At 39.7% G+C, this 23722-nt stretch overlaps 3 protein-coding genes and 3 pseudogenes across 4 annotated transcripts; 3 read left to right on the top strand and 3 right to left on the bottom strand.

The window, feature by feature from the left end:
• Positions 1-215: 215 nt before the first annotated feature.
• Positions 216-2042, bottom strand: LOC101306810 (ubiquinone biosynthesis protein COQ4 homolog, mitochondrial-like). The gene is made up of 3 exons (XM_004297175.1): positions 1990-2042; positions 1644-1848; positions 216-854 (listed from the first exon to the last, which is right to left on the bottom strand). The coding sequence occupies exons 2-3, from the start codon at positions 1824-1826 to the stop codon at positions 306-308; spliced, it is 732 nt and encodes a 243-aa protein (XP_004297223.1). The 5' UTR covers positions 1827-1848; positions 1990-2042; the 3' UTR covers positions 216-305.
• Positions 2043-3223: 1181 nt separating this feature from the next.
• LOC101309539 lies at positions 3224-4440 on the bottom strand (annotated as a pseudogene).
• A 3578-nt stretch (positions 4441-8018) lies between these two features.
• LOC101309249 (cytochrome P450 78A4-like) lies at positions 8019-9670 on the top strand. Its single transcript, XM_004298317.1, has 2 exons — positions 8019-8975; positions 9059-9670. The coding sequence occupies exons 1-2, from the start codon at positions 8019-8021 to the stop codon at positions 9668-9670; spliced, it is 1569 nt and encodes a 522-aa protein (XP_004298365.1).
• Positions 9671-11312: 1642 nt separating this feature from the next.
• Positions 11313-18847, top strand: LOC101308962 (annotated as a pseudogene). The gene is made up of 18 exons (XR_184588.1): positions 11313-11979; positions 12070-12158; positions 12254-12361; positions 12455-12562; positions 12848-12938; positions 13187-13239; positions 13716-13778; positions 13971-14015; positions 14759-14794; positions 15240-15295; positions 15704-15785; positions 16057-16185; positions 16263-16392; positions 16846-16990; positions 17072-17276; positions 17888-18087; positions 18286-18371; positions 18494-18847. The product of XR_184588.1 is annotated as an uncharacterized LOC101308962 (transcript).
• A 178-nt stretch (positions 18848-19025) lies between these two features.
• Positions 19026-20486, bottom strand: LOC101308672 (glucan endo-1,3-beta-glucosidase 11-like). Its single transcript, XM_004298316.1, has one exon. The coding sequence runs from the start codon at positions 20484-20486 to the stop codon at positions 19026-19028; it is 1461 nt and encodes a 486-aa protein (XP_004298364.1).
• Positions 20487-21922: 1436 nt separating this feature from the next.
• Positions 21923-22933, top strand: LOC101308374 (annotated as a pseudogene).
• Positions 22934-23722: the final 789 nt, after the last annotated feature.

The raw sequence follows: 23722 nt of genomic DNA, 5'->3' as shown, positions 1-23722 counted from the left end.
ATCGCTAGACTGGTGCTTTTGTTATACCGTAGTTAACTATGTTTCCCATGGCCATCTTAATAGAACAACTCAAGAGGAAATACCAACGCACAAGCCTGATTAGATTGTGATGTAATTGACTTTTCATGTAATACAACAACGCACAAGCCCAAGTGGTAATCTTTACTCTGAAAGTATTTTAAGTTGCTAGCACGGATGGTTACGTAATTCATACAACTAATATATCTAGCTCATGAGAATGAACTTATGGAAACAAAACAATATGATCAGTGTCAATATTCAAGCAAATTTAGTGATACATGTGCTCAAGAAATCTCCAGTTTCTTTGCTGGAGCAGATGAGGCTGCTGATGCCTGGGTTTGTTTAGGAATAGCAGGAGCAGGAGTTATACCCCACTTTCTCCGAACATCCTCCAAATCCTCATGGAAGTGTTTCTCATAGTATATACACATGAGATCTGTTGACCGCATACCAGCTCGAATGGCCCAAGGAAAGTAGTGCTGGAAGAACAATTTTCTCTGCTTATCATTGAATCTCACTGAGCCTCCTACAACGGACATCAAGCACATGGGAAGGTACATTTGCTGAAACTCAATTACTTTGAGTGCTGACTCACCCATCAAATTCGTCGGAAGGTCAAAAAGGGTGTGCCAGAAGTCGTGCACCTCACGAGCCCTCATGGCCACATATGCAAGTTCATCTGTTTCCATGAAACGCACTGGTGGTCGATCATCTGGAGAGAAGTTCCTAGATCCCATGAACTTTGCATAGGCAGCACCAAATGTATTTGCTGGAAGATCCCATGCATGACCCACATTTGCAGATATAACACGGGGTTGCTCCAACAGTATGGCCTGTAAAGAAAAATGTCCATTGGTCTTAGAATAACGAGAGTTAAGTGTCAAGGAAATAAAGTATGAATACGAAGAGGTTCTATACAAATGTCTTTCAAGAAGCAAAAAAGGCTTCCTCCATGAGATACACAGCAAACATAATGTCATTTATTCTCATTCTAGACTTATGAAATTTGGGGCCATTTTAGTCCATATTGTGTTGTAGATACAAGGCACGACAGTTAATTACATATGAAAGTCCATCTCAGTAAACCGAATTATGAGTACTAGGTGATACTGCAAATGTGTACCAATCTGGAACTCTATTACTGGAACGAGTATATACTATTACAAAGGCACAACAACACCTACTTGTTACCCTAATGCTATACTGCAACTGTATATCGTATATGACCCATCATATATTCATACAACAATCCAATGCCTAATACTAATTCCAGAAGCTATACTGCAACTGTATATCGTATATTCGTTAATCCTACATAGACTAATTCCATGCTGTCAGTAGGTTCCATCCACTACCAACCAACAGAAAAACCACACAACTCTCAGCAACACAAAGAACACCATTGCCAGTTTTACAAGAAACCCCCACGGACACCATTCTTAATCCAATTACACCCTTTCCTAGTATTGCTAATGCCTAATACTATTCTCCTCCTTCCTAGATGTTCACTTTATACCCAAAAAATCCAACACCCCACACCTCATTTGCACCCAAAACAATTAAACAAAAGCACCATAAGCAGAAACATATCATTTGTCTGAGTAATACAAAAGGAGGCTTACTCTGCCTTCAGGGCAACTCTTCATTCTCTGAAGAACTCTTTCGAATGCCGGTTTCCCAGTCGTCTCCCCCAGAGCCGCTATCAGGTCAGCTCTTCTTGGGTCCAGCAATGCCCCCACCGCCGACCCAACTGCCACCGCCGCCTGCTGCCACCGGTTCAGCCGTACACGCCCACCTCCGATCATGATCCCAGCTGCCCCTCTTTTCCTTCAAATCCCAAACACATCACAACACAAACATTCACTCAGACATTTTCATAAACATCTTCTGGGCATCAATTGAAACAACACAAACAATCAAATTCACAAGAAATTGAAAGCACCCAATTAGATATTAATGATTACTAACCAAATGGGTCCGTGATCCTGATGGTTTACTAAAATTCGTGCCAAGAAAAATTGGGTTTCGATTTCTAAAGATTGTTCTACGATTCCGGTTTTGTGTCCTGAAAATTGCTGATCACTGGATTCCTTTGGGCTTTTGAAAAAAGAATTTAAAGGCATATTGGATTGGCCCAAATATAAATGGGCCTCTTTTGAGAGATCTTACCCTATACTCATTTCACATTTTGTTCACTGTTTGTATTCCAAGTCATGATGAATTTGTGCCTGACAAGTTTTGAGCAGTCAAATTTTGTGAACCAGTACAGTCATAAGAGTTACATTTTGTTCTTGTTCATTCCCTACTGCTCTATCTATATACTATTTATGGTTAAATAATCTTGTTATTGGGAAAGAAACTTGAATCAAGACGGGTGAGAAAGGGAGTAAGAGTTTGAGGAAATAGTTGGAATGGGAGGGTTGGACAAGAAAACCATTTCATCAAGAATTTCTTTCCAACTCCTCCCATCTCAGAAATTTCATAGGCTGACTCTCTTTCTCCTTCCTTATTTTTCCACTTGCTACCGGAATCGCAGGGAATGGGAAGAACAGTTTTAACACATTCAGTTTGCAAATGGGCACACTAATTCTTTCCAAAAGCTCAATGTCTTCGCTTGTTCCTCTCTTCCCTAACCTATACCATTATCATCCATCTGCTCTATTAGTTGCTAGTTAAGTGTGTTTAGTTGGGTTGTGTTTAATGTGTTTAGTTGGGATTGAGTTCGGTGTGTTTCTTTTCTGAAAATTAGGATAAAGCTTTGAGCTGCTAGTAATTAAGTGGGTTCATCAAGCAGATCAAAGCCAATATACTCTTGCATCTGCTTCGATTATATTAGTTAAACGAAACAATTAGCCAATGTGTGAATGAATAGATGTAAATTTGGACGGAGATAAGACATTTTTATAAGGCAAAAAAAAAGTTAATTAGGTAAATTAGCTCTGATAATGTCAAAGTCAAGTCTTTTATATTGATGAACTTGCTGTCACAAGAAAAGTAAATATAGTAATATTGAAAAAATAATAAAAATCAGTGTTTTACAGCATCCTATCTACTTGATCGAACAAATTACTGAGCCATTATCTCTCTGATTGGACAATATTCCGTACACAAATCACGACCAAAAAAACTATAATTACACCAAAAACAATGTACAACAAGAATAAGCTTCTCCTTGTTGCTGCCTTGGCACCAGAGGAATATGTCAAACCAAGTTTCGGAGGTGATGAGAGAGGGATGAAGTATTAGTCGAATTAGTAGTTGAGCCTGATACTTCTGAAGGGACTAAAGGCGAAGATGAGGCACCACTTGAGTTAGTAGATGGAGTTATTGGTGGTTTTGTTTGGCTTTGTGATGGAGGTGATGGGGGAACATTTGTGGCAGATGAGTATCCAGTCAATCCCACATTGTAAACCACAGTTCCATCCGGTTGAAATAGACCAAAATTCCTCTCGGAAGTTGGTCCAGCCTTCTTATTCTCGTTGAAAAGAGCAAAGACATAGACGTCAAGTGTAGGCTGCAAAGGTGTACCTTCATTGGTCAATTGCCTCTTCAATAAGTTCCCATTGTATAGAGCAGCATTCTCTGAATTTGCACCAAGTTCATCGTCATCCCCTTTCGATGGCCATCCTGTCTCCCCAACCTTAACCTCTATATCATCGAATCCCAATGCCTTAATTGCATAAATGACAGCATCTACTTGAGCATACAACAAGTTGTCATAGTGCAAATTGCTACTAGGGTCTGTCATTCCTGCGGATGAACCGGCGGCACTGCTGAAAAGCACATATTCTAGAGGAATTTCTTTCGAGTTGCCCTTGTACACAAAGTAAGGATATGCATTGATCCAAAATGGTGACTTTGTGGTTGACAAGAACTGTAACACTTGTGACATTACATCGGAGACATCACTCTTGAAACTGCCAGCAGAAGGTGGATAAGACTCTCCCATCACCCCATAAGAAAAAGTGACACCTTGATGTGTGAATCAAGACCTCACTGAGATAGGGCCTTTTGAATGCTGGACATCGCCGGTACAAGGCTAGCTAGCAAATCCGTTGCATCAAGCTCGTTCCCTATCATAATGTCTGTGATTTTCGTTGCCGGAAGGTAAGGCTTGATGCGTGTAGTGACCCACTGAATGGCTGCTTGGGGGTTGCTTAGTTGGCTTAACATAGTGTTTTCCACCGTCACAATGAGCTGAATATCCGAATTTGCGAATGCAGATAGTATTTGAGGATTGGTGTCAAAAATTCTTGCTTTTGCGATGTTGTTGGACCTTAAGAGGCTCACAACTTGTTGCGGTGGTAGCAAATTGTCACCAAGCTAGCCATAGTCAATACCAAGGGCTGAAACTCCATTTATCGAACAGATCAGCAGAAGAAGAAAGAAAGGAGCACTGATTCTTGTAAGACTTGCCATAAAGAATGCACTAGAAAAGCAAAGCAGCAGAAAGTTTAACTCTCAATTCTCACTACAAAGAACACATCCAGATTATCCAAAGCCTGAGGTTATTTATAGTGTATATAAGATCGAGTCCCAAAAGCCTACTAGGAATACGAAGGTTTAGACTCTTCCCTGATTAACTAGGATTCAGAATTTTCCCTGAAAGTAAATTTAGGAAATGGAAAGCCTAAAATCCAGTCTTTAATTTAAAACCGATCGTATAAGGAAACCTATTCCAACTCCTGAATTCTTTCCTTGAACAAAAAGGAAAAAGCGTATTCTGATTCAGCTTGGGGTTTTGAAATGATGAGCAAAAGCAGAAATAGCAAATGCTATGTATCCTAGCCTTGAAGGCACTTGTAAGATATATACTGGGCAGTGCGTTTCATCGACGAGCAAAGCTTGGTCTTTGGGCAATGCATATTGTTATCACAGGGTCACAGTGTGAGGTTGTGTTAATGCTTCCTTTCTACAACAGAGGCTTCTGTTGATCATATCTATATGAAAGTAATTAAGATCTTCACAGTTTCTATATACAAGTCATGCATTTTCTCTTTTTGATTCAGAATCTGTCTTTTTGCTCGGTAATTACTGTTGGCAAACTACAATTCTTGAAGTGCGCAGGTTACAATAATCTTGAAGTGCAAGATTATGGAACCTTTCTACAGTTGGTAGCTAGGTAGTTCTGCGTGGTCCATTCACCATCAACGCAGAAGGCCAAAACTGAAGCATGGATGCGTATAAAAAATGAAAAAACAAAAACAAAAACAAAAATCATCAACATTGTGGTAGATTTTGATGGCACGAAAATCTCAGCCCAGATGCTAATCATCTCAAACCAAGTAAGTATATATCAAAACTTTGTAGCGCGCAATTTCAACTCAAACTCTTTTTCTTGACTCAAACTTTAAGTACAAGTTACTACTTTTATAAAAAATAATGGGTGGTGCTATTAACACATCATTTATTGCTATTCACACACCCTTTAGAATTTTATTTTTATTTTAATACAATTATATTTACAATCCACCTAAACTACCCTCCGTTTCAGCGTTGGTTGGCTTCCGTTCAAGAACAGAAAAGCAACCTCGGTTTGATGCAGAATCCAAAATAGATATATAGGAATGATATATATGAGTAGATGATGACTACAATCATCAATATACATTCTCCCTATTTCATGCCATGCATTTCAATTAAGGTTCATTGTATACATCTATGGTATATATACCGGCTGGGTCACCGCCAAATCCTTTCCATCACCAAATTCATCTAAAATGCTCATGTCCCATTCCAACGCGCACATATCTGGTCCTCTCCCATTTTAGCAAATTTGATAGCACAGATCTAGTTTTTTCTATCGTACTCTGTCACCACATTTTTGGATATTGATATTGATAATCAAAGTAACGTAAAAGATCGCTCTTATTTTGGACATAATGTTCATAATAAAAGGCGCCAAGTAATGTATCACACACAACTCATCTATCTGTCACAATCTATGTTAAGGCATTAAACTTGTTGAAGTAGAGAAATCAAATTTTGACCCGGTTTAGTCTGACTCGTGGCGATCATTTATCAAAGAATGTATTTTAGCTAAGTATTTACCGTAATAACGAGTGGACGCGATTCTTGATTTGACAGAGCAAATCTTTAGCCGTGTGACACGAATGTATGATCATGTCAAAATAATGGGAGAGCATCTGCGGAGCTATTGTCATTAGATAATGTGGTATTTCCTTTCTAAAGGGGTGTTAAGAGGACCAGTTCAGCAATGCAACGACAGATGTCAATGGAGGGGGGGCCTTTTACTGCATGACTGCATGTGGACGTATTGGAGACTAGAAACTGGAAAGAGAGAAAGCGAAACTGAGACACAACGCACGTGAAGCTAAACCAAATCAGAGTAGAAAGATCGAGAGAGCTGGCTAGACTACGTCGCTTGTAGATTTTGCTCTTTGATTTTGTTGCAGAGCTCAAGAGAAGGTTTTACAGGGTTAGGTCAGTAGGTTGGTGCAGACTGCTCAGCTCAGATAGATAAAGGTGTATCGTTGCAGACTCCTGAGAGAGATAAAGGTGTATCGTTGCAGTAAGTGTGGAAAATACGAAGGAACTAAATTTGCCGATCATCAAAATTTGATAGTCATGATGACCAACCAATCATATCTCTCATATCTCTCCCTGTCTCTTCTCTCTCTCCCTGTCTCTTCTCTCTCTCTTTAATTGGTTGGTCATCATGACCATCAAATTTTGATGATCGGCAAATTTAGTTCCTTCATAATTGGTTAGTCATCATGACCATCAAATTTTGATGGTCGGCAAATTTGGTTCCAAATATCAAAAGGCAAATGATCGATGCTGCTTGTGTCAGCTGCCAACGGCTTGGAAATTGCACTCTCCTGCACTCTCTGCTCCGCCACTCCACTCCACACCCACTTCCAAGTTTCAAGTTTCAATAGAATTTGATCAATAATCATCATTTGTACTAGTTGTATTGGCATAATTGCCAATTTACTGTTCTAATTTTCGTCTTTTCAACCAATTTGATATCTTAATGTTTCATAATTAGCTAATTTACTATCCTACCTATTACATCGATCAATTTACTACCATTCCATCAAATTTTCTAATTTAAGCTTTTAAGATTAACCAATTTATTTATCAAAATTTTAGTATTGACTAACTTTAACCTTCGATTTTTATAATTGCATTGATTCATGTTTGGATGAAGAAATGAACAAAATAAAATGATAAAAATGTAACAAATTGGTTAATTTTAAAAACATAAGGTAGCAAATTGGCAGAAACAATAGTTAGGGTAACAAATTGGCTAATTATGAAAAGTTAGGGTTACAAATTAACACTAAAGTGAAAGATAAGGTAACAATTTGGCTAAAAAGTCTATCATATTAATAATTGAAAGATGGTCAAGAGAAAGAAATTTCTAATCGAAATATCGATTTATCTTAAGAACACAAATTGCGATAGATGCATCAATACATATTTGAATCAAAAGTTAACATTGATGCTTGTTAAAAACGAAAACTTCAAGAAAATATTGTGAATATTATTGATTGTTTCAGACCGTACTCTTATCGACATCTCCAAAAACACAAATTTTGAAAAAACATAGAGTGAAAGTTGAATTAAAAGTTGTCTCATCAACTTTGAAACGTACTATAAATCAAATCCAAAAGTTTGGAGTGAAAATATCTGAAATATTGATGGCGTTAAACCAAGGCGGTGAAAGTGAAACTGCCCCAACCATAAACCACAATAATTACCATAAATCAAAAGTTCAAAACCAATTGACGGCCTTGTGAGTTTTGGGTTTCACTTTGAACCCGGGCGGGGTTAGGTTAACTTATTACCATGGTTAGTTCATCCCCACCTATCTTCTATTTAACTAACCCCGTTTCACAGTCTTCGTCTTCCACGCTCACTCTTCACCTTCTTCACTTCCACTCTCCCAAAACCACTTCAACTCTCCCAAAACCGCTTCAACTCTCCTTCAAAACATTCCCTCAAACCCTTCCACAACCCAGAAACTCTCCATGGATTCTGACCCTTTATTCATCCCCATAATGTTTCACTCCTCCCTTCCCGCCTTGGAGCCATTTGCTTATGCTCTGTTTTTCATCTCCCTGTTTGCTCTCTGGCTCAGACCCGGCCGTCTCGCCTGGTCTCTCTGTAAGGTCAGAGCTTGCAACCCTATTCCCGTCCCATCCGGATACCCTCTCATTGGTTCCATGTCCATCTTCACTGCTTCTACACCTCACAGAGTTCTGGCCAAGCTCGCCAGAAGCTTGAATGCCAAACCTTTGCTGTCTCTATCGGTTGGTTTCACCCGGTTCGTGATCTCAAGCAACCCGGAGACTGCGAAAGAGGTTCTCAACAGTTCAGCTTTCGCTAACAGGCCGAGAAACGAAACTGCATACGAGCTTCTGTTTAACAGAGCCATGGGGTTTGCACCATATGGAGAGTACTGGAGAAATCTCAGGAGAATCGCAGCGACTCATTTGTTCAGTCCGAAGAGAATAGCTGGTTCGGAAGGGTTTAGGATTGAAATGGGGAGGAAAATGGTGGAGGAGATTCGGGGTTTGATGGTTGGAAATGTAGAAGTTGAGGTTAAGAAGGTGCTTCATTTCGCGTCTTTGAATAATGTGATGAAGACGGTGTTTGGTAAATGCTATGAGTTTGGGGAGGACGGTGGTGAGGGGATTGAGCTTGAAGGGTTGGTGAGGGAAGGGTATGAGTTGCTTGGGATTTTTAATTGGGGTAACCATTTTCCTTTGCTTGGGTGGTTGGATTTTCAGGGTGTGAGGAAGAGAGCTAGGGTTTTGGTCGTGAAGGTTGAAGCTTTTGTGGGTAAGATCATTGAGGAACATAGAGTGAAGAGGGTCAGAGGTGAAAAGTTAGATGAAGATTGCATTGGGGACTTTGTTGATGTTCTTCTTGATTTGGAGAAGGATCAGAACCTCAGTGACTCTGACATGGTTGCTGTTCTTTGGGTATGAAATTTTGTTTCTAGTTCTTTATTTCACATGTTATTTAATTTTGTATACTAATTAGTGTTATTCACTTCTGTTTGAAGGAAATGATCTTCAGGGGAACTGACACAGTGGCTATTCTGCTAGAGTGGATTCTTGCAAGGATGGTTTTGCACCCTGAAATTCAATCCAAAGCGCAAAGAGAAATCGACTCTGTTGTTGGCTCATCCAGGCCTGTTTCAGGTTCTGACATACCCAACCTGCCTTACCTTCAAGCCATTGTCAAGGAGTCTTTCAGGGTTCACCCACCTGGTCCTCTACTTTCATGGGCTCGCATTGCGATCCATGATGTGTATGTAGGGGAGAGCTTTGTCCCAGCTGGGACTACAGCCATGGTAAATATGTGGGCAATCACTCATGATGAGAATGTCTGGTCTGAGCCGGAGAAGTTCAAGCCAGAGCGCTTCATGGAATCGTCTGAGGATGTGAACATCATGGGGTCTGATATGAGGTTGGCGCCTTTCGGCTCTGGAAGGAGGGTCTGCCCCGGAAAAGCTTTGGGTTTGGCCACTGTTCAGCTGTGGCTGGCTCAGTTGCTTCAGAGCTTCGACTGGGTTGGGTCTGATAATGCTGGTGTGGACTTGGAAGAGTGTTTGAAGCTGTCTATGGAGATGAAGACCCCATTGGTTTGCAAAGCTATTGCTAGGGTTGCTTAAACTGAATGTGATCATTATTCCAGTTCCAGCCTCTATATTTTTCAGTTGCCTTGTTAATAAGCTAGAGTGGAGTTTGATTATGTTGCTTTAAGTTGATTAATAGACTAATGATCTTACATAGCTGTGCTAATTTGGGTATGTAATCTCGATCACACTCACTACTGCGAGTGTTTTGTTCTAGTTACCTGGATTGTGATCCAGTATAAATCCTAGTTATCCCTTTTTATTCTCATATATTCTTGCATGCCCTTCATGAAAGTTGATATATCCCATAAGATCTTTGCTACCACATAAGACTTCGATAAGGAATGCGATTCCTCTCTTTGCTGCCATATATCTATATCCTGGTAAAGAGAATATAACTGAACTTTCTTTCTTGTAAAGGAGATGCATCAGGATTTGGATATCCAAACCTGCGCTTTCTGCTTTCATTCTGAAATTGACCATTGATTCTTATCTATTTCAAGTACATATTCCCGCTAAGGTATGTTTAGGATACGAGGGTTTCTGCATTTGGGTAGGTTTACATTTTTTACTATATGAATGTCATGGCCAAGGATCAAGAAGTTGTCTCTATTGCAGAGAAAGAACACTATGGATCGGGTTAGAGGTAAATTAACCATCGCATATCATGAGCATGACAGTGATCAAGACTCACGAATACTTGATGCCTTGCGCCGAAAGTTCATACTCAAATGGCAAGTTTATTTAGTGTTAAAGGTTTTACGAAAATTTCGTGTGCACAATAATGCTATGAACTCTTGTATATGCTCGAACAACTCCCATGCATATATGTTGTACTAGATTTCCCAACGGTTTCTATGTACAACACACTAATATCATGACTAATTGATTAGGATTTAATTTATAGAGACTTGATTTTGGTTCTTCTGGTTTGTTGGTCTCTTGATCTTTCTATCCCATAGATCCGCGTTATAGATCAGACAAAAGGAATTGGATGACAAGAAATGAAGAAAAGATTGTAAGAAAAATGGATTGAAGCTAATATTGGTAGAGTAACAACATGAAAAGTACATGTTCATGCAGTATATGTCAAAATTTTCGTTAAATTCAAGTTGTCGTTGCATATTGTCCCAAAATTTTACTCTTCAATATTCAAAAAACCGTGTGACAGACATGTCGTGATGTGTTTAAACTTACCGTATATTTTTAACGTAATAATTTACATCATGCGATAAAGACATATCATCTGTTTGAACTTACCATATATTCCTAACAAACAATTTTCATCATTGTAATGTATCATTTACCATGTTACATATACAATCATTCAAATTTCATCATATAAAAGAAGGAAATGCCAGGGTCGGATGTATAACGTGTCGGAGCCTGGCATTTCGAAGAGCTAGTCCAACTCTGATTGCAAATCCAGTATTCCCGGATACGTAAAACAAAACTGGCCCAATGGGTTTCTAATTCCCAAACCCATCGTCTTCACCCACAAAAAACTTGCAGAGCTAGCCCAGTAAAAGCATCGTGCTCCACAGTTGGCCCAGTAAAAACATCGTGCTCCACAGCTGGCTCCAACTCATCAGCACAGTCGTAGCTAATGGCTTTCTTATTCTTCCTCTTTAACAATTTAATACTCTCTCACACACACACTCGCTCTTTTCACTCAGAAATGGATCCGACCCGGACCCGGAAAGTCCCTCCGAAACCCGACCTCTACTCCACCGTAGTCGTCCACGGCGACGACGAATCCGCCTCCGATTCCGACCGCCGCGCCAAGTCACCAACGGACCCGGAACCCGACCCGTACGCCACGTTCGTCTACAAGAACAATGCTCACGACGACGACGATGATGACGACGACGACGACGACGCCTCCCTCCCTCCGCTCCTCAAGCGCCTTCCCAAGGACTTCGGCGGCGGCGCCTCCCTCAATTACTTCGACGACGAGGACGACACCGCCGGCGATTTCGGGACCATGATCGTCCGCAATCGGACCACGCGGAGGTCACGTGACTGGGGGAGCCGTGCGGCCGAGGAGGAGGAGGACGACGACGGCGGAGATGCGTTCTCGACGTTTGTGATGAGGCCGAGTGAGAGAGAGTCGTCGCTGACCGGGACGGTGAGGAGGAACAGCGCCGGCGGGAATTCTACTATGAGCAGAGCCGTCGCGAGTATGCAGGCCTCCGGCGACGGGATGGGGAAGCAGAGGAAGAGCAGCGCCGCCTCGTCGCAGAACGAGGAGGCTCGCCAGAATATGAAAATGTCGACCAGTTCCATACCGGAAAGCGTCACCAGAGAAGATCCGACTACGAAGTACGAGCTGCTCAATGAGCTCGGTACATTACTACTTCATCTTCAATCTCCTTTTTTTTTTACTCTAATTTTGCTTTGTCTGAGTGGTTATTGTGTGATGGTGATAATGACAGGGAAGGGGTCTTATGGTGCGGTTTATAAAGCAAGGGACTTGAAGACTTCCGAGATGGTGGCGATCAAAGTCATTTCATTATCTCAAGGGGTCTGTTTCTGCTGTAGTTTTCGGGTTTTATATACTACTTTTGGATTCAGGAATTGGTCTGAGTTTTGACTGTGCAATGATGTTGTTGGTTTCAGGAGGAGGGGTATGAAGAGATTTGCGGTGAAATCGAGATGCTGCAGCAATGCAGTCATCCGAATGTTGTTCGGTACTTGGGGAGCTACCAAGGAGAAGAGTATCTTTGGGTAAGTTTTGGATAGTGGTGAATTGGTTAGTTTCTTGTTTCGGTTTCGGGTAATGCATGAGTATGAGACTACTGGTTTCCTGTGTATTGGCAGATTGTGATGGAGTATTGTGGAGGTGGAAGTGTTGCTGACTTGATGAATGTTACCGAGGATGCTTTGGAGGAGTATCAAATAGCGTACATTTGCAGGGAAGCATTGAAGGTATGATAAGCTCTGATTGAATAAAATTGACCTGTTGCACCTCATTAATAGAGTATCCTATGTCTTGTATTCCTTTTTTTTTTTTTTTTACCTAGGAACTGCCTGTAAAACACTATAGTTGGCCACTTAGCTAGGGCTTTAGGGGTACATGTTGGACTCAATTGAATGAACTAAACAATTCTCCAATGATAATGCTGATATACTTCCATTCATTTTCTGTTCAAACTATCTGTTGAGGTTACATATATTATTGATTTGAACAAGATTTTTTTTCTTCCCCCATAGGGCCTTGCTTATTTGCACTCGATTTTCAAGGTCCACAGAGATATTAAGGGTGGTAATATTCTGTTAACTGAACAAGGAGACGTCAAGTTGGGTGAGTACAGCGATCAATCATTTTGTGTACTAGAGATAGAAAGTGAATCATGATCGTCTTTAACAGCTCTTGATCTTTATGGTGTGATAATTCTTCAATCTTACAGGCATAATGACAATCTTAAGAGGGTGTGAAGTTTTAACTTCTCAATTTGACTATAGAATAAAGCATTGAGTACTCTTTTCTACTTTGTTGTCCTTTCAACAGCATGCTGACCTCCAAAATTTGGGATATGTTAATATTGGTAGGTGATTTTGGGGTTGCAGCACAGCTTACAAGGACCATGTCAAAGCGCAATACGGTAGGTCAGTTGCTTTAGTTATATCAATCTCATTGCTACTGCACAATTCAATTGGCCCAAAATTTGCAGTTTTATTACTTTATAGACGAGAAATTGATAGTTGTTTCACCCTAGTTGTTTGGTTTAAGGTGTCATCAGAATTTGTTCCAAAACGGGTACCTTTTCAAGATCAATTCTTGTGGTGGTTACCACAGCAACTGCTCTGGGGTTTGACCATAAGACATTACGTACATGAGACACAAACCTCTTTCTATGTCCTTAGGCTTGAGTAGGTGATTTAGTTATTGGAAAATAAAAAATGAGGGGACTAACGAGTGTTGCCTAGACGTGCTCTATGGACTAGAAAAATATAGAAGTGATAACAAATTGTATGTAAACTTGACAGTTGCAAACCTTTGTTTTATGTGATATATTTGTTTGTACTTTGTCACATGAATTTTTTCTTTTTCCTTTGATGATTTGTCTTTTATTCTCAGTTCATTGGGACTCCACATTGGATGGCTCCCGAAGTAATTCAGGAAAGTCGTTATGATGGAAAGGTATCATGTCTACTCTGTACTCTACACAAAATTTGATTACCTTTATATTTGTATTACTTGGCTGAGATGCTGCCTATATTTATGTAATTTATTTTATTTTTGCAATTAGTTGTTATGCACTACTTTTGGAGATAATAGTACTATGATGAAACTACTAATGATATAATTTATTTTTCTTATTGTTTACTCTAGGTGGATGTATGGGCTCTTGGTGTTTCTGCAATTGAAATGGCTGAGGTAATATATATTTACCATTTAAATTGTTCTCAAGATGGTGAAAATTTTAAGAAGCGACTGTTTCAAAGTTTCTTGGTAGCCTTTTCAAATGTAGCAGGGAGGGGGTGGGAAATAGATGATGTTGGTTCCAGCCTGAGTTGACCAACTTTGGTATAATTGGACCTTATGACAGAGCAAGAAACAGTTTGGGTATGGTAATACTGAGCTTAGACTGATAGAAGTAGAACACCTTTATAGAACTGAGAAGATTTAGGATATGGCTGTAAGTAAAGAGAAAAGAGAGATATGGGACAACAGTGTTGAAAGGGAAGAGAAAAGGCTACATGTGTAGTAATGTACTAAGCCTTCAACGACTCTAAGCTTTTGTCATTCCAAAATGCCTAATTCACTGCAAATAGCCTTACTTATAGGCTTCATATACTTCTTTCTATACCAAACTATTCACTATAAACTATTGTACTTGGCCTTAAATTCAAATAGTCTCGTATTAGCACTAAACTGAAATATATACTCTTAATAAAATTTGTATTATAGCTTTTGATTTAACCTTACTGACTTAAATTCATTAGATTACTATCTTGGACCAATAAGTCCTTAGATTTAGAGCTGGCCCAATGGGCATAGTCTTGAGATTCTTGAAAGGGCGTTTCTTATATTACGGTTGCTACTGCATCACTTGAAGAAATAATTGTTTTTAGCCTCACCGGAAAGGATTGATGAGATGTTTTCCTTATAAATTTCAGGGACTTCCTCCAAGATCTGCAGTGCATCCAATGAGGGTGAGTAATTCATCCCATCGTTTTCATTTTATTAGAAGTTCAAGCGTATCATGGTTGCTTGTTCAATTAAAACCCGTATCTTAATTATTAATATGTATCCCATTCTTTTGTTCATTGCTTTTATTGAAAATCTGTTATAGAGATAGTTTAATAAAATTTGGATATTCCAAGAGAAAAGCATCTCAAAGATGGTCACTGATACTGACTTACAAACATATATGCAAGTAGCAATTGGCCATCTCTCTTAGCATGATTGGTGACCCTGCAATGCCATATATGTGATTGTTCTTTCATATTGGAAGAATATGGATTAGAAGTTATCTAGGTATGAGCTGAAGTTGCTAATTAAGGCCTCATATATTAATAAACTTGTCTCTGTTTTTGTTATTCCTCTCTAATCATTGTTTGTTGAGGGGATATGTAACCCATTTATTGTTTATTATAGGTTCTATTCATGATATCCCTTGAGCCAGCTCCAATGCTTGAGGATAAAGAAAAATGGTCTGTTTTCATGCTTCTCTCTTTGATCTTTTATACCAATTCCAATGACTTCAGCCTGTACAAAGCTTATCAGGCATCATAACCTACTATCAAGTCTTTAAAGCACTATTGGGTTCAATAATTTCCAATGGTGGTGGTATTTGCAAACGCATTGCTATGTCTCAAACCATTTAGCATGTATTGCACTATGACACTTTGCCTGCCAAGCTACTTTACTTGAGTCCAATTTGCATCCCTTTCCAGAGAGGTTTATAGAAGCTCACATCATAATTATAATTAGTTTAATACAATCGCCATGATCTTCAACTTTCGTCATCTTTATCTGCATCTTTTTTGTGTTTTTACTGTGACAGATCATGCTCAGATGCTTTTGAACATCCTTTGAATTTCGGCTGTCTCCTTTTGCAGGTCTCTCGTGTTTCATGATTTTGTGGCGAAGTGCCTGACAAAAGAACCACGTTTACGCCCTACTGCAGCTGAGATGTTGAAGGTAGTCTTCATATTGAATATCTGTACGTTCTATGTACAAATTGGGGCTGTGTAGATTCTTCCAGTAATATTTTAATCCATCATAGTGGATGTAAATGGTTTCTCTTCTCTTGTTTTGTTCATGTGTCACTAACTATAAGTATTCCCTCAAAATCAAATCCTTTCTCTGAGAATGAACTTGAAGCAGATCTATATAAAATATTCTAGTGCTTACTGTGTTGCAAATTGTCTCTGTTCTGAATGAACAATAATTTTCATTTTATTAATTGCAGCACAAATTCATTGAAAAATGCAAATGTGGTCCCTCTGCAATGGTGCCTAGGATTGAGAAGGCCAGGCAAATCAGGACCTCTATGGCTTTGCAAGCACAAAATGATGCTCCAGATGAATTGGAAGATGATGTAAGAAATGCCCGTGTTCACTTTTATTTGTGTCCCTGTTAGTCCTTATCTTATTAGCAGATTGTAATTTGAAACAGGGAGCTCCCAAAGTGAATGAAGATTATGGAGATACTGTTCCTTCAAGGCCTCTGGGGGCAAATGAAGTGCCTACAGGCAGCACATTGATGAAGCAGCACATGTCTGGTATTGGGGAGCATGCAGAGGAAGGTATGAAAACTAGATTGCAACTAAATTTGCAAAACTATCTTTAGCTATATTAGTGTTGATGGGCTGCTTTGTAAGGTTATACATGGTAATGCTTGTGGTAACTATGCACGCATCTTGAGTAGGTTTACATATTCAAAGGGTTATTTGTGCAGACAGTATTGAATTTTGAGCAGGGGTGCTAAAGGATACTTGTATTCTATTTGACAGGTTTATTTTATATTTATTTATTCAATCGCAATGAAAACTTTATATGTAATTACAATACTAAATTGGAAACTTGAAAATATCTTGTTTTCTCACAAGACATCACTTGATTTATAAATTAGTGGGCTTATTTCTTATTGTGCGTCATGGCAAAGCAGATTATTGCCAACTTTGTGAGAATCTATATGCTCATGGGTGGCAATTGTATTATATTATATGATCTTCTGATATGAAACCTGTGCTTGATAGGTAATTTTGGCACCGTAATAGTTCATGGTGGAGATGAAAGAGATGTGACTGGTACTCGGACACAAATTTTTGATTCCAAAGAACATTCATCTGCTTCTGGACTTGGTCTTTCCACTGCTGGCGTAGGTAAATCAAGCGAAGTCAGGTACTTACCTCACCAGTTATTCGTGAATTCATTGCCCAGTGTCAAAAGATAAAACTTCATTTCTACTATTCATTCTATCAGGTTGGGAGGTGAAAATAACACTTCGGTTGGAGTACCAAATACAGTTACACAGACGAAACATGCATTTTCTCTATCACCTTTTAGCTCTCCTGAGCCGAACTTGAGAAAAAGCAGATCTCAGCCACAGGTCGGAAGTCTAACTATAAGTGGTGGCACAGTGAAGAATGAAACTGTCAGCCGGAAAGCTTTTGCAGTGCAAGATAAGGTAATATGCTTCATTAGTTTGTGCTTACCAAGTGTGTCTTATGTACAACAGCTGCTAAGTAAGCAACAAGGCTGTTGGTCGTAGATTTCATTGTAGGTGGAAAGTTACTCCAACATGCATAACATGAACTAGAAATAACTTGTGATCTTAACCGTGGAGTTCTCCTCTCCCATGATGTGTACTGACTAGTAGGTAAAATGCTAGAGTATTCTTGCTACTCACTGCACATCCCTCAATCGTTAATTTCACTGGCCCTTTCTAACAAACTACTCAAGACATCGGAAACAAGTGTAAAAGAACTAGGGATAAAGGGTCAGCCTACCATGGAACCTCTAGATTCCAAATCTCCCCTTGGGTCACCATCTGTAATGACTGAAAAATTTACAGATTGGTTTGTTCACAAAGATGTCTGTATCCTAACATGCATTTTATCCCTTATTTTCATTGAGGTGAAAAGTTCACTGCTTAGTTTAATCCTAACTGTGCCTTTTTCTCAGGGCATGTATTAAATTTTGTTTTCATTGTCAAGAAAAATTCACTTGTTAGTTTGTTCCCAAAGATGCCTGTTTGTCAATGCAAAGTATTTAATCGATTAACTTCCTGTCTCGCAGCTTTGGGCCATTTATGCAGCTGGTAATACAGTACCTATTCCATTTTTGAGGGCGACAGATATATCCCCCATTGCTCTCTTATCAGATAATGTTCTCGGAGGCATGCAGCGAGATAATAGTGGAGCCGGTGCTATAGATGCACTACAGGAGCTTTTTACTGGTGATGCACAGTCAAAAAAGGGCGAAGAGGACAAAATGAGGTCCTCTCTCTCTCTCTCTCTCTGTCTCTCTCTCTCTCTGTATATATAAATGAACATATATATACAGGCTGGATCAGAGGCGGACGTCCGCACTTTTTCGCCTTTGCGGACGTCCGCCTCTGATCCTTTTTGTGTATATATATATATATATATATTTATATGTATATATTTATATTTTTGACATTTGGTGTGCTGCAGATTCCCCTTCCTCCAAGTGTTTACAAAAGACTCCATTCAAGTCCAACTCTATTGAATCTCACACAAGCTTTAGCCTACCACAAGATGTACGTCAGCGAAATTATATTTCTCTTCAAAATTACTTTGGCTTGGCCAATGAGATATTCACTTTCCTGCTGCTGTATAAAAGGACCGGTTAACATAACACTCTTTTGTTCATTTAATTCAGGTGCTACGAAGATATGCCTCTCCAAGAATTGCAAGCAACTCAGGAACAACAGACCATTCAAAATCTTTGCGATACATTAAGAACCATTCTTCGTTTGTAGCCATATATATTCTGACAATTTGTAACTTTGTTTCTTTCATCAATGGCAGTGGTATAGTTGAGGCTAGATAATCTAAGGTAGAGAAGCTGGGATAGCAAATATAGAGTAGTCATGTTGTCTTTGTGTAGCCTATTAAGTAAATAACTTTACTTGTACATCACAGCCAAACTAATAATTTTGTCGAAATGAAAGTTGCCAAGCTTCTTTCTTTAGTTATTCATGGAAATGAAATTTGTCGAGATTACTTTGTGCGATATCTCTTTATGGATAAGACCTTAGCTCTGGTAAGGTAAAAATACTAAACTGAAACTTTTATATTCGTTGAACTACAAAGAAGTTAAACTGTAAGTATCTGTAACTAACAAGGCAACATTGAAATATTAAAGACTGGAGCTAAACCCCAGAGAATTATACAAGATCAACTCCAGGTGCCTAATTGGAACGGCTGCAGCAGTACCACACAATGGCACCAAGAAATATAATGATTAGCACACTAAAAATAATGATCCACTTCGTCCAGCGTCCCATAGTTGTTGCTGTCTTGACACCGGAGGAATATGTCATGGGGATCTCAGGAAGTGATGAGGTAGGTGGTTCTGATAGGCTCGGGGTTGGGGGTGATAAGGCATTAGTTGAATTTGCATCTGAAGTTGGTGGTTCTGATAGGGTTGGAGTTGGGGGTGATGAGGGCTCAATTGAATCCGTATCAGAGGATGGTGGTTCTGATGGGGTTTGGGTTGCGGTAGGGGGATCAGTTAAACTTGTATCGGAGGATGGTGGTTCTGATGGGGTTGGGGTAGGGGCATCAGTTGAGTTAGGAGCCGGATTTTTGGCAGATGAGTATCCAGTCAATCCCACATTGTAAACCACAGTTCCATCCGGTTGAAATAGACCGAAATTCCTCTCCGAAGTTGGTCCATGCTTTTTGTTCTCGTTGAAAAGAGCAAAAACATAGACGTCGAGTGTAGGCTGCAAAGGTGTACCTTCGTTGGCCAATTGCCTCTTCAACAAGTTCCCATTGTATATAGCAGCATTCTCTAAACTCGCACCAAGTTCATCATCATCCCCTTTCGATGGCCACCCTGTCTCCCCAACCTTAACCTCTATATCATCAAACCCCAATGCCTTAGTGGCATAAATGACTGCATCTACTTGAGCATACAACAAGTTGTCATAATGCAAATTGCTACTAGGGTCTGTCACTCCGGCCGATGAACCGTCGTTGCTGAAAAGCACATAGTCTAGAGGAATTTCTTTCGAGTTTCCCTTGTATGCAAAGTAAGGATATGCATTGATCCAAAATGGTGATTTTGTGGATGACAAAAACTGTAACACTTGTGACATTATATCAGAGACATCACTTTTGAAACTGGCAGCAGAAGGTGGATAAGACTCTCCCATCACCCCATAAGAAAAAGGCGATGACACCTTGATGTGTGAATCAAGACCTAACTGAGATAGTGCCTTTTGAACGCTGGACATGGCCGGTACAAGGCTAGCTAGCAAATCCGCTGCATCAAGCTCGTTCCCTATCATAATGTCTGTGATTTTCGTTGCCGGAAGGTAAGGCTTGATGCGTGTAGTGACCCACTGAATGGCTGCTTGGGGGTTGCTTAGTTGGCTTAGCATAGTGTTTTCCACTGTCACAATGAGCTGAATATCCGAATTTGCGAATGCAGTTAGTATCTGAGGGTTGGTGTCAAAAATTCTTGCTTTTGTGATGTTGTTGAACCTTAAGAGGCTCACAACTTGCTGTGGTTGTAGCAAATTGTCACCTAGTTGACCGTAGTTGATACCAAGTGCTGAAACTCTTTGTACGAAACCGAATCCTGAGAAACAGATCAACCAACATAGAAGAAGAAAAGCAGCATTGATTCTGGTACACTTTGCCATGGAGAACTTTTTCTGTAGGGATGAAAAGTTTGCTCGTAGATCACTGAAAATTATTAGAGAGCACTTGAATTTCTCAATCTCACAACAAGAACACATCTGGATTGCATTGACGCTTAAGGTACGTATTTATAGAGTAGTACTGCAGTAAGCCTAGACCGCCTAAGACTCCCGAAACAATTAGGAATAGATGCCTTAGGAAAGTTTATTAAATATCATCTCTAACTGTGCTAGGAATCTATTATCCTGCTATCGATAGGTATAGTTTAATTTCCTACTCGATCACAGGTTACTTTGAAACAAAGAGACAAAAGTGTTATTTTACTTCATGTCATAATAAAATCATCTTAGCCATTGATGTCATCCTAGCTAGCGTTCCAATTGTTAACTTATTACTTAGCAGGCTCGATGACTATTGCTCCAATCTATTGTAATGAGGTGAAAAGATTTAAAAATCAATGGCATTACATTAGTGATAAAGTAATTTGGGTTCACATCCAAAACCAATTGATCATAGATGGAGTGACCCAAACCTTTATAAATCCAGAGGCAAGGTCTCATATTCTCGAAGTGGGATTGATATCTCAACAATTAGTACTTCACATTTCACATTTCAGTATGGTGAAAATGCGTCCTCTCTCTCTCGTTGCAGATACAAGAATGATGAGTTTCCTCCTACAATTACGTACACTGGCACACTGCACGAAGGTCTTCTTCTTTCAGAAGCCTATATTAAACCCTCCTCGATCGTTGAGGAATACCCGAAGATTGGGCTGTTGATGTTCATCGAGGCTAGCTGCTCTTTTGACTTCCCGATCAAGTCTCTGTTGATGCTAAATCCATACAAATGTGTAGTGATAAAATCAAAAAATTGCCTTTTGTTTTTTAAAGGTATTATATATCTCCTGGTGCGGACTCAAGAAAGGACCAGATGAAGTTGCAAGGCCATGAGAGTATGCTAATTAATTAGAATTTAGAAAATGTGGAATCTAAACGCCCAGAAAAAGGCTTAGAACTGGTACTGAATTCACATGCAACTAATCAAATTAGGTGATGAGTTCGTTTAGTTTATAAGCCTTGTGAAGCATGAGCAAATTAGTTTATAGGCAAACGTACTTTCTTCCCACATCAGGTACCCCCTTTACTATTACAATATGGTTTTTATCAATTCTGAAACGAAACCGATCGACAAGTATGAATTATACCCTTTTTTATTATGCCCTATGAATTGCATGCTTTCTTTATATATGAAACTAGCTACAACAAGTCAACAAGCATGAAATTGAAACCATAAATCTACTGATCGAACCAAACCTCCAAACAAAAGCTAACCGATGTTCAAGCTAGGTTGCGTCGATCACACTATATAATGGAAGCATCCAGGCTATGCTCGTTCGTAAAATCTGATTCTCTTTCGTAATAGCTTCGAGTACGTACCAATGTCAATACCTCAAACTCCTCCTTCTCTTCCCCAGTACTTACAAGAAAGTGACCTCAGCCATGAAACCAGAGACCTAATATCCACGCTACCTAAAGAGAAAGGTTTCATGTCATCAGATCAATATCTTTATCAGTACCAGGGCTTTTGGTACCCAACTGAGTATATCCAGGGAGTTTTAGCCTCCCAGAAACACTTTGAAGCCCTAGATACCGATATCCTTCTTGCTTGTCCTCCCAAATCAGGCGCCACTTGGCTCAAGGCCATTTTGTTTTCCCTAGTGAAACGAGTGCACCATCATCCTCAGGACCAAGATCACCCTTTGCTCTAAAACAACCCACATACTCTTGTGCCCTTCTTGGAGATTCATCTCTACATCAAGAACCAGATCCCTGCCCTCACCTCCTATAACCCTCCTCCCAGGGTCTTTTCAACTCACTTACCACTCGGATCTCTACCGCAATCTGTCAAACACTCTGCTTGCAAGGTTGTCTATCTGTGTAGAAACCCTAAGGACATAGTAGTCTCATTTTGGAACTTTGCAAACAAGATGAGGGCCAAGACTAGGGGAACCACTTCACTTGAAGAAGTGTTAGAAAGTATCTGCAGCGGTAAGTCTCCGTTTGGACCTTTTTGGGATCATGTGCTGGATTACTGGAAGGCGAGCTTGGAAAGGCCGGCGCCTGAAAGGGTGTTCTTCCTCAAGTATGAGGAAATGAAAGAACAACCAGGTCTGCACTTGAGGAAGCTAGCTGAGTTCTTGGGGTGCCCATTTTCACCAGAAGAAGAGGCGCAGGGAGTGGTGGACAATATCTTAAGGCTGTGTAGTTTTGAGAATATGAGCAATTTGGATGTGAACAAAAACGGGAAACACTCGAATGGGGTGGCGAACAGTGCATTCTTTCGGAAAGGGGAGGCCGGAGACTGGAAGAATTGTTTGACAGCCGAGATGGTGGAGAAGCTAGACTCTGTCATTGAAGAGAAGTTGCAAGGCTCTGGATTCCAATTCTAAGCAATGCTTCATTGCTAGCTAGCTTGTTTCTATTGCTTATTATCGGTTTCCTTCATGCGTGTGTTTTTTTTGTTTGGTCAAACTTCATGCGTGTTTGTGTGTACGTACTTTTTCTGTGGTTGAAGCGTTTGTCAACTTTGTGTGAAATTCGAGATTGGTTAGTTCCAATATGTTTCAATCTCGATCATGAAATAAAATGTTGTCTCACTTTCACTATAACTGGGTATTTTTACTATATTATGATTTTTATCATCGAATGCTAAGTAATAATGGTAATTAGAACTATTTTAGCAAACTTTTTATTTTAGTTTTTAGCTATTTTAGAAAACGTGTTTAGTTTTTTTTGATATTTTTAGAGCTCCAGCAGACTAACTAAAGTTTAGTTATTATGACTTTTAGCTATGTCGTTTGAAAATTTACGTTTTGTGTATGTTTTGGTTTAGAATTGCAGGGTGGTGTCCAATTTTGCTTTCTCATTTGCCATCATATCAGTTCTCACTGGTATAACGACGCTGTACAGCACTGGGCTGAAATTTGGGGGCCCAGTTTCTATTGTGTATGAGTGGTTTATAGCTGGTTGTTTCACCATGATTGTTGGTTTGTCCATGGCTGAGATTTGTTTTTCTTACCCAACTGTGCCATGTTTCTCATGCGCCGTTGTCTCAAAACGGAAACTTAATGCACAGATGCCTCGAATGTGGATGATCTCTGCAAGCCACCTACACCATTATCAACTCAAATCAAGACTCTGCCTTATCAATTCAAAAGACCACTGAAACCAACCCAATG

The sequence above is a fragment of the Fragaria vesca genome, linkage group LG4 (assembly GCF_000184155.1).
Source record: "Fragaria vesca subsp. vesca linkage group LG4, FraVesHawaii_1.0, whole genome shotgun sequence".
NCBI lineage: Eukaryota > Viridiplantae > Streptophyta > Magnoliopsida > Rosales > Rosaceae > Fragaria > Fragaria vesca.
Note: the sequence above shows the minus strand (reverse complement) of the source record. Positions and strands in the feature narration are given on the sequence as shown.

Coding starts and splice junctions, on each gene's coding strand:
- LOC101309249 (XM_004298317.1), top strand. CDS start 8,019: ATGGATTCTGACCCTTTATTCATCCCCATAATGTTTCACTCCTCCCTT. Junction 8,976..9,058: donor ACATGGTTGCTGTTCTTTGG/GTATGAAATTTT, acceptor TTCTGTTTGAAG/GAAATGATCTTCAGGGGAAC.
- LOC101308672 (XM_004298316.1), bottom strand. CDS start 20,486: ATGGCAAAGTGTACCAGAATCAATGCTGCTTTTCTTCTTCTATGTTGG.
- LOC101306810 (XM_004297175.1), bottom strand. CDS start 1,826: ATGATCGGAGGTGGGCGTGTACGGCTGAACCGGTGGCAGCAGGCGGCG. Junction 855..1,643: donor AGAGTTGCCCTGAAGGCAGA/GTAAGCCTCCTT, acceptor TTTTCTTTACAG/GCCATACTGTTGGAGCAACC.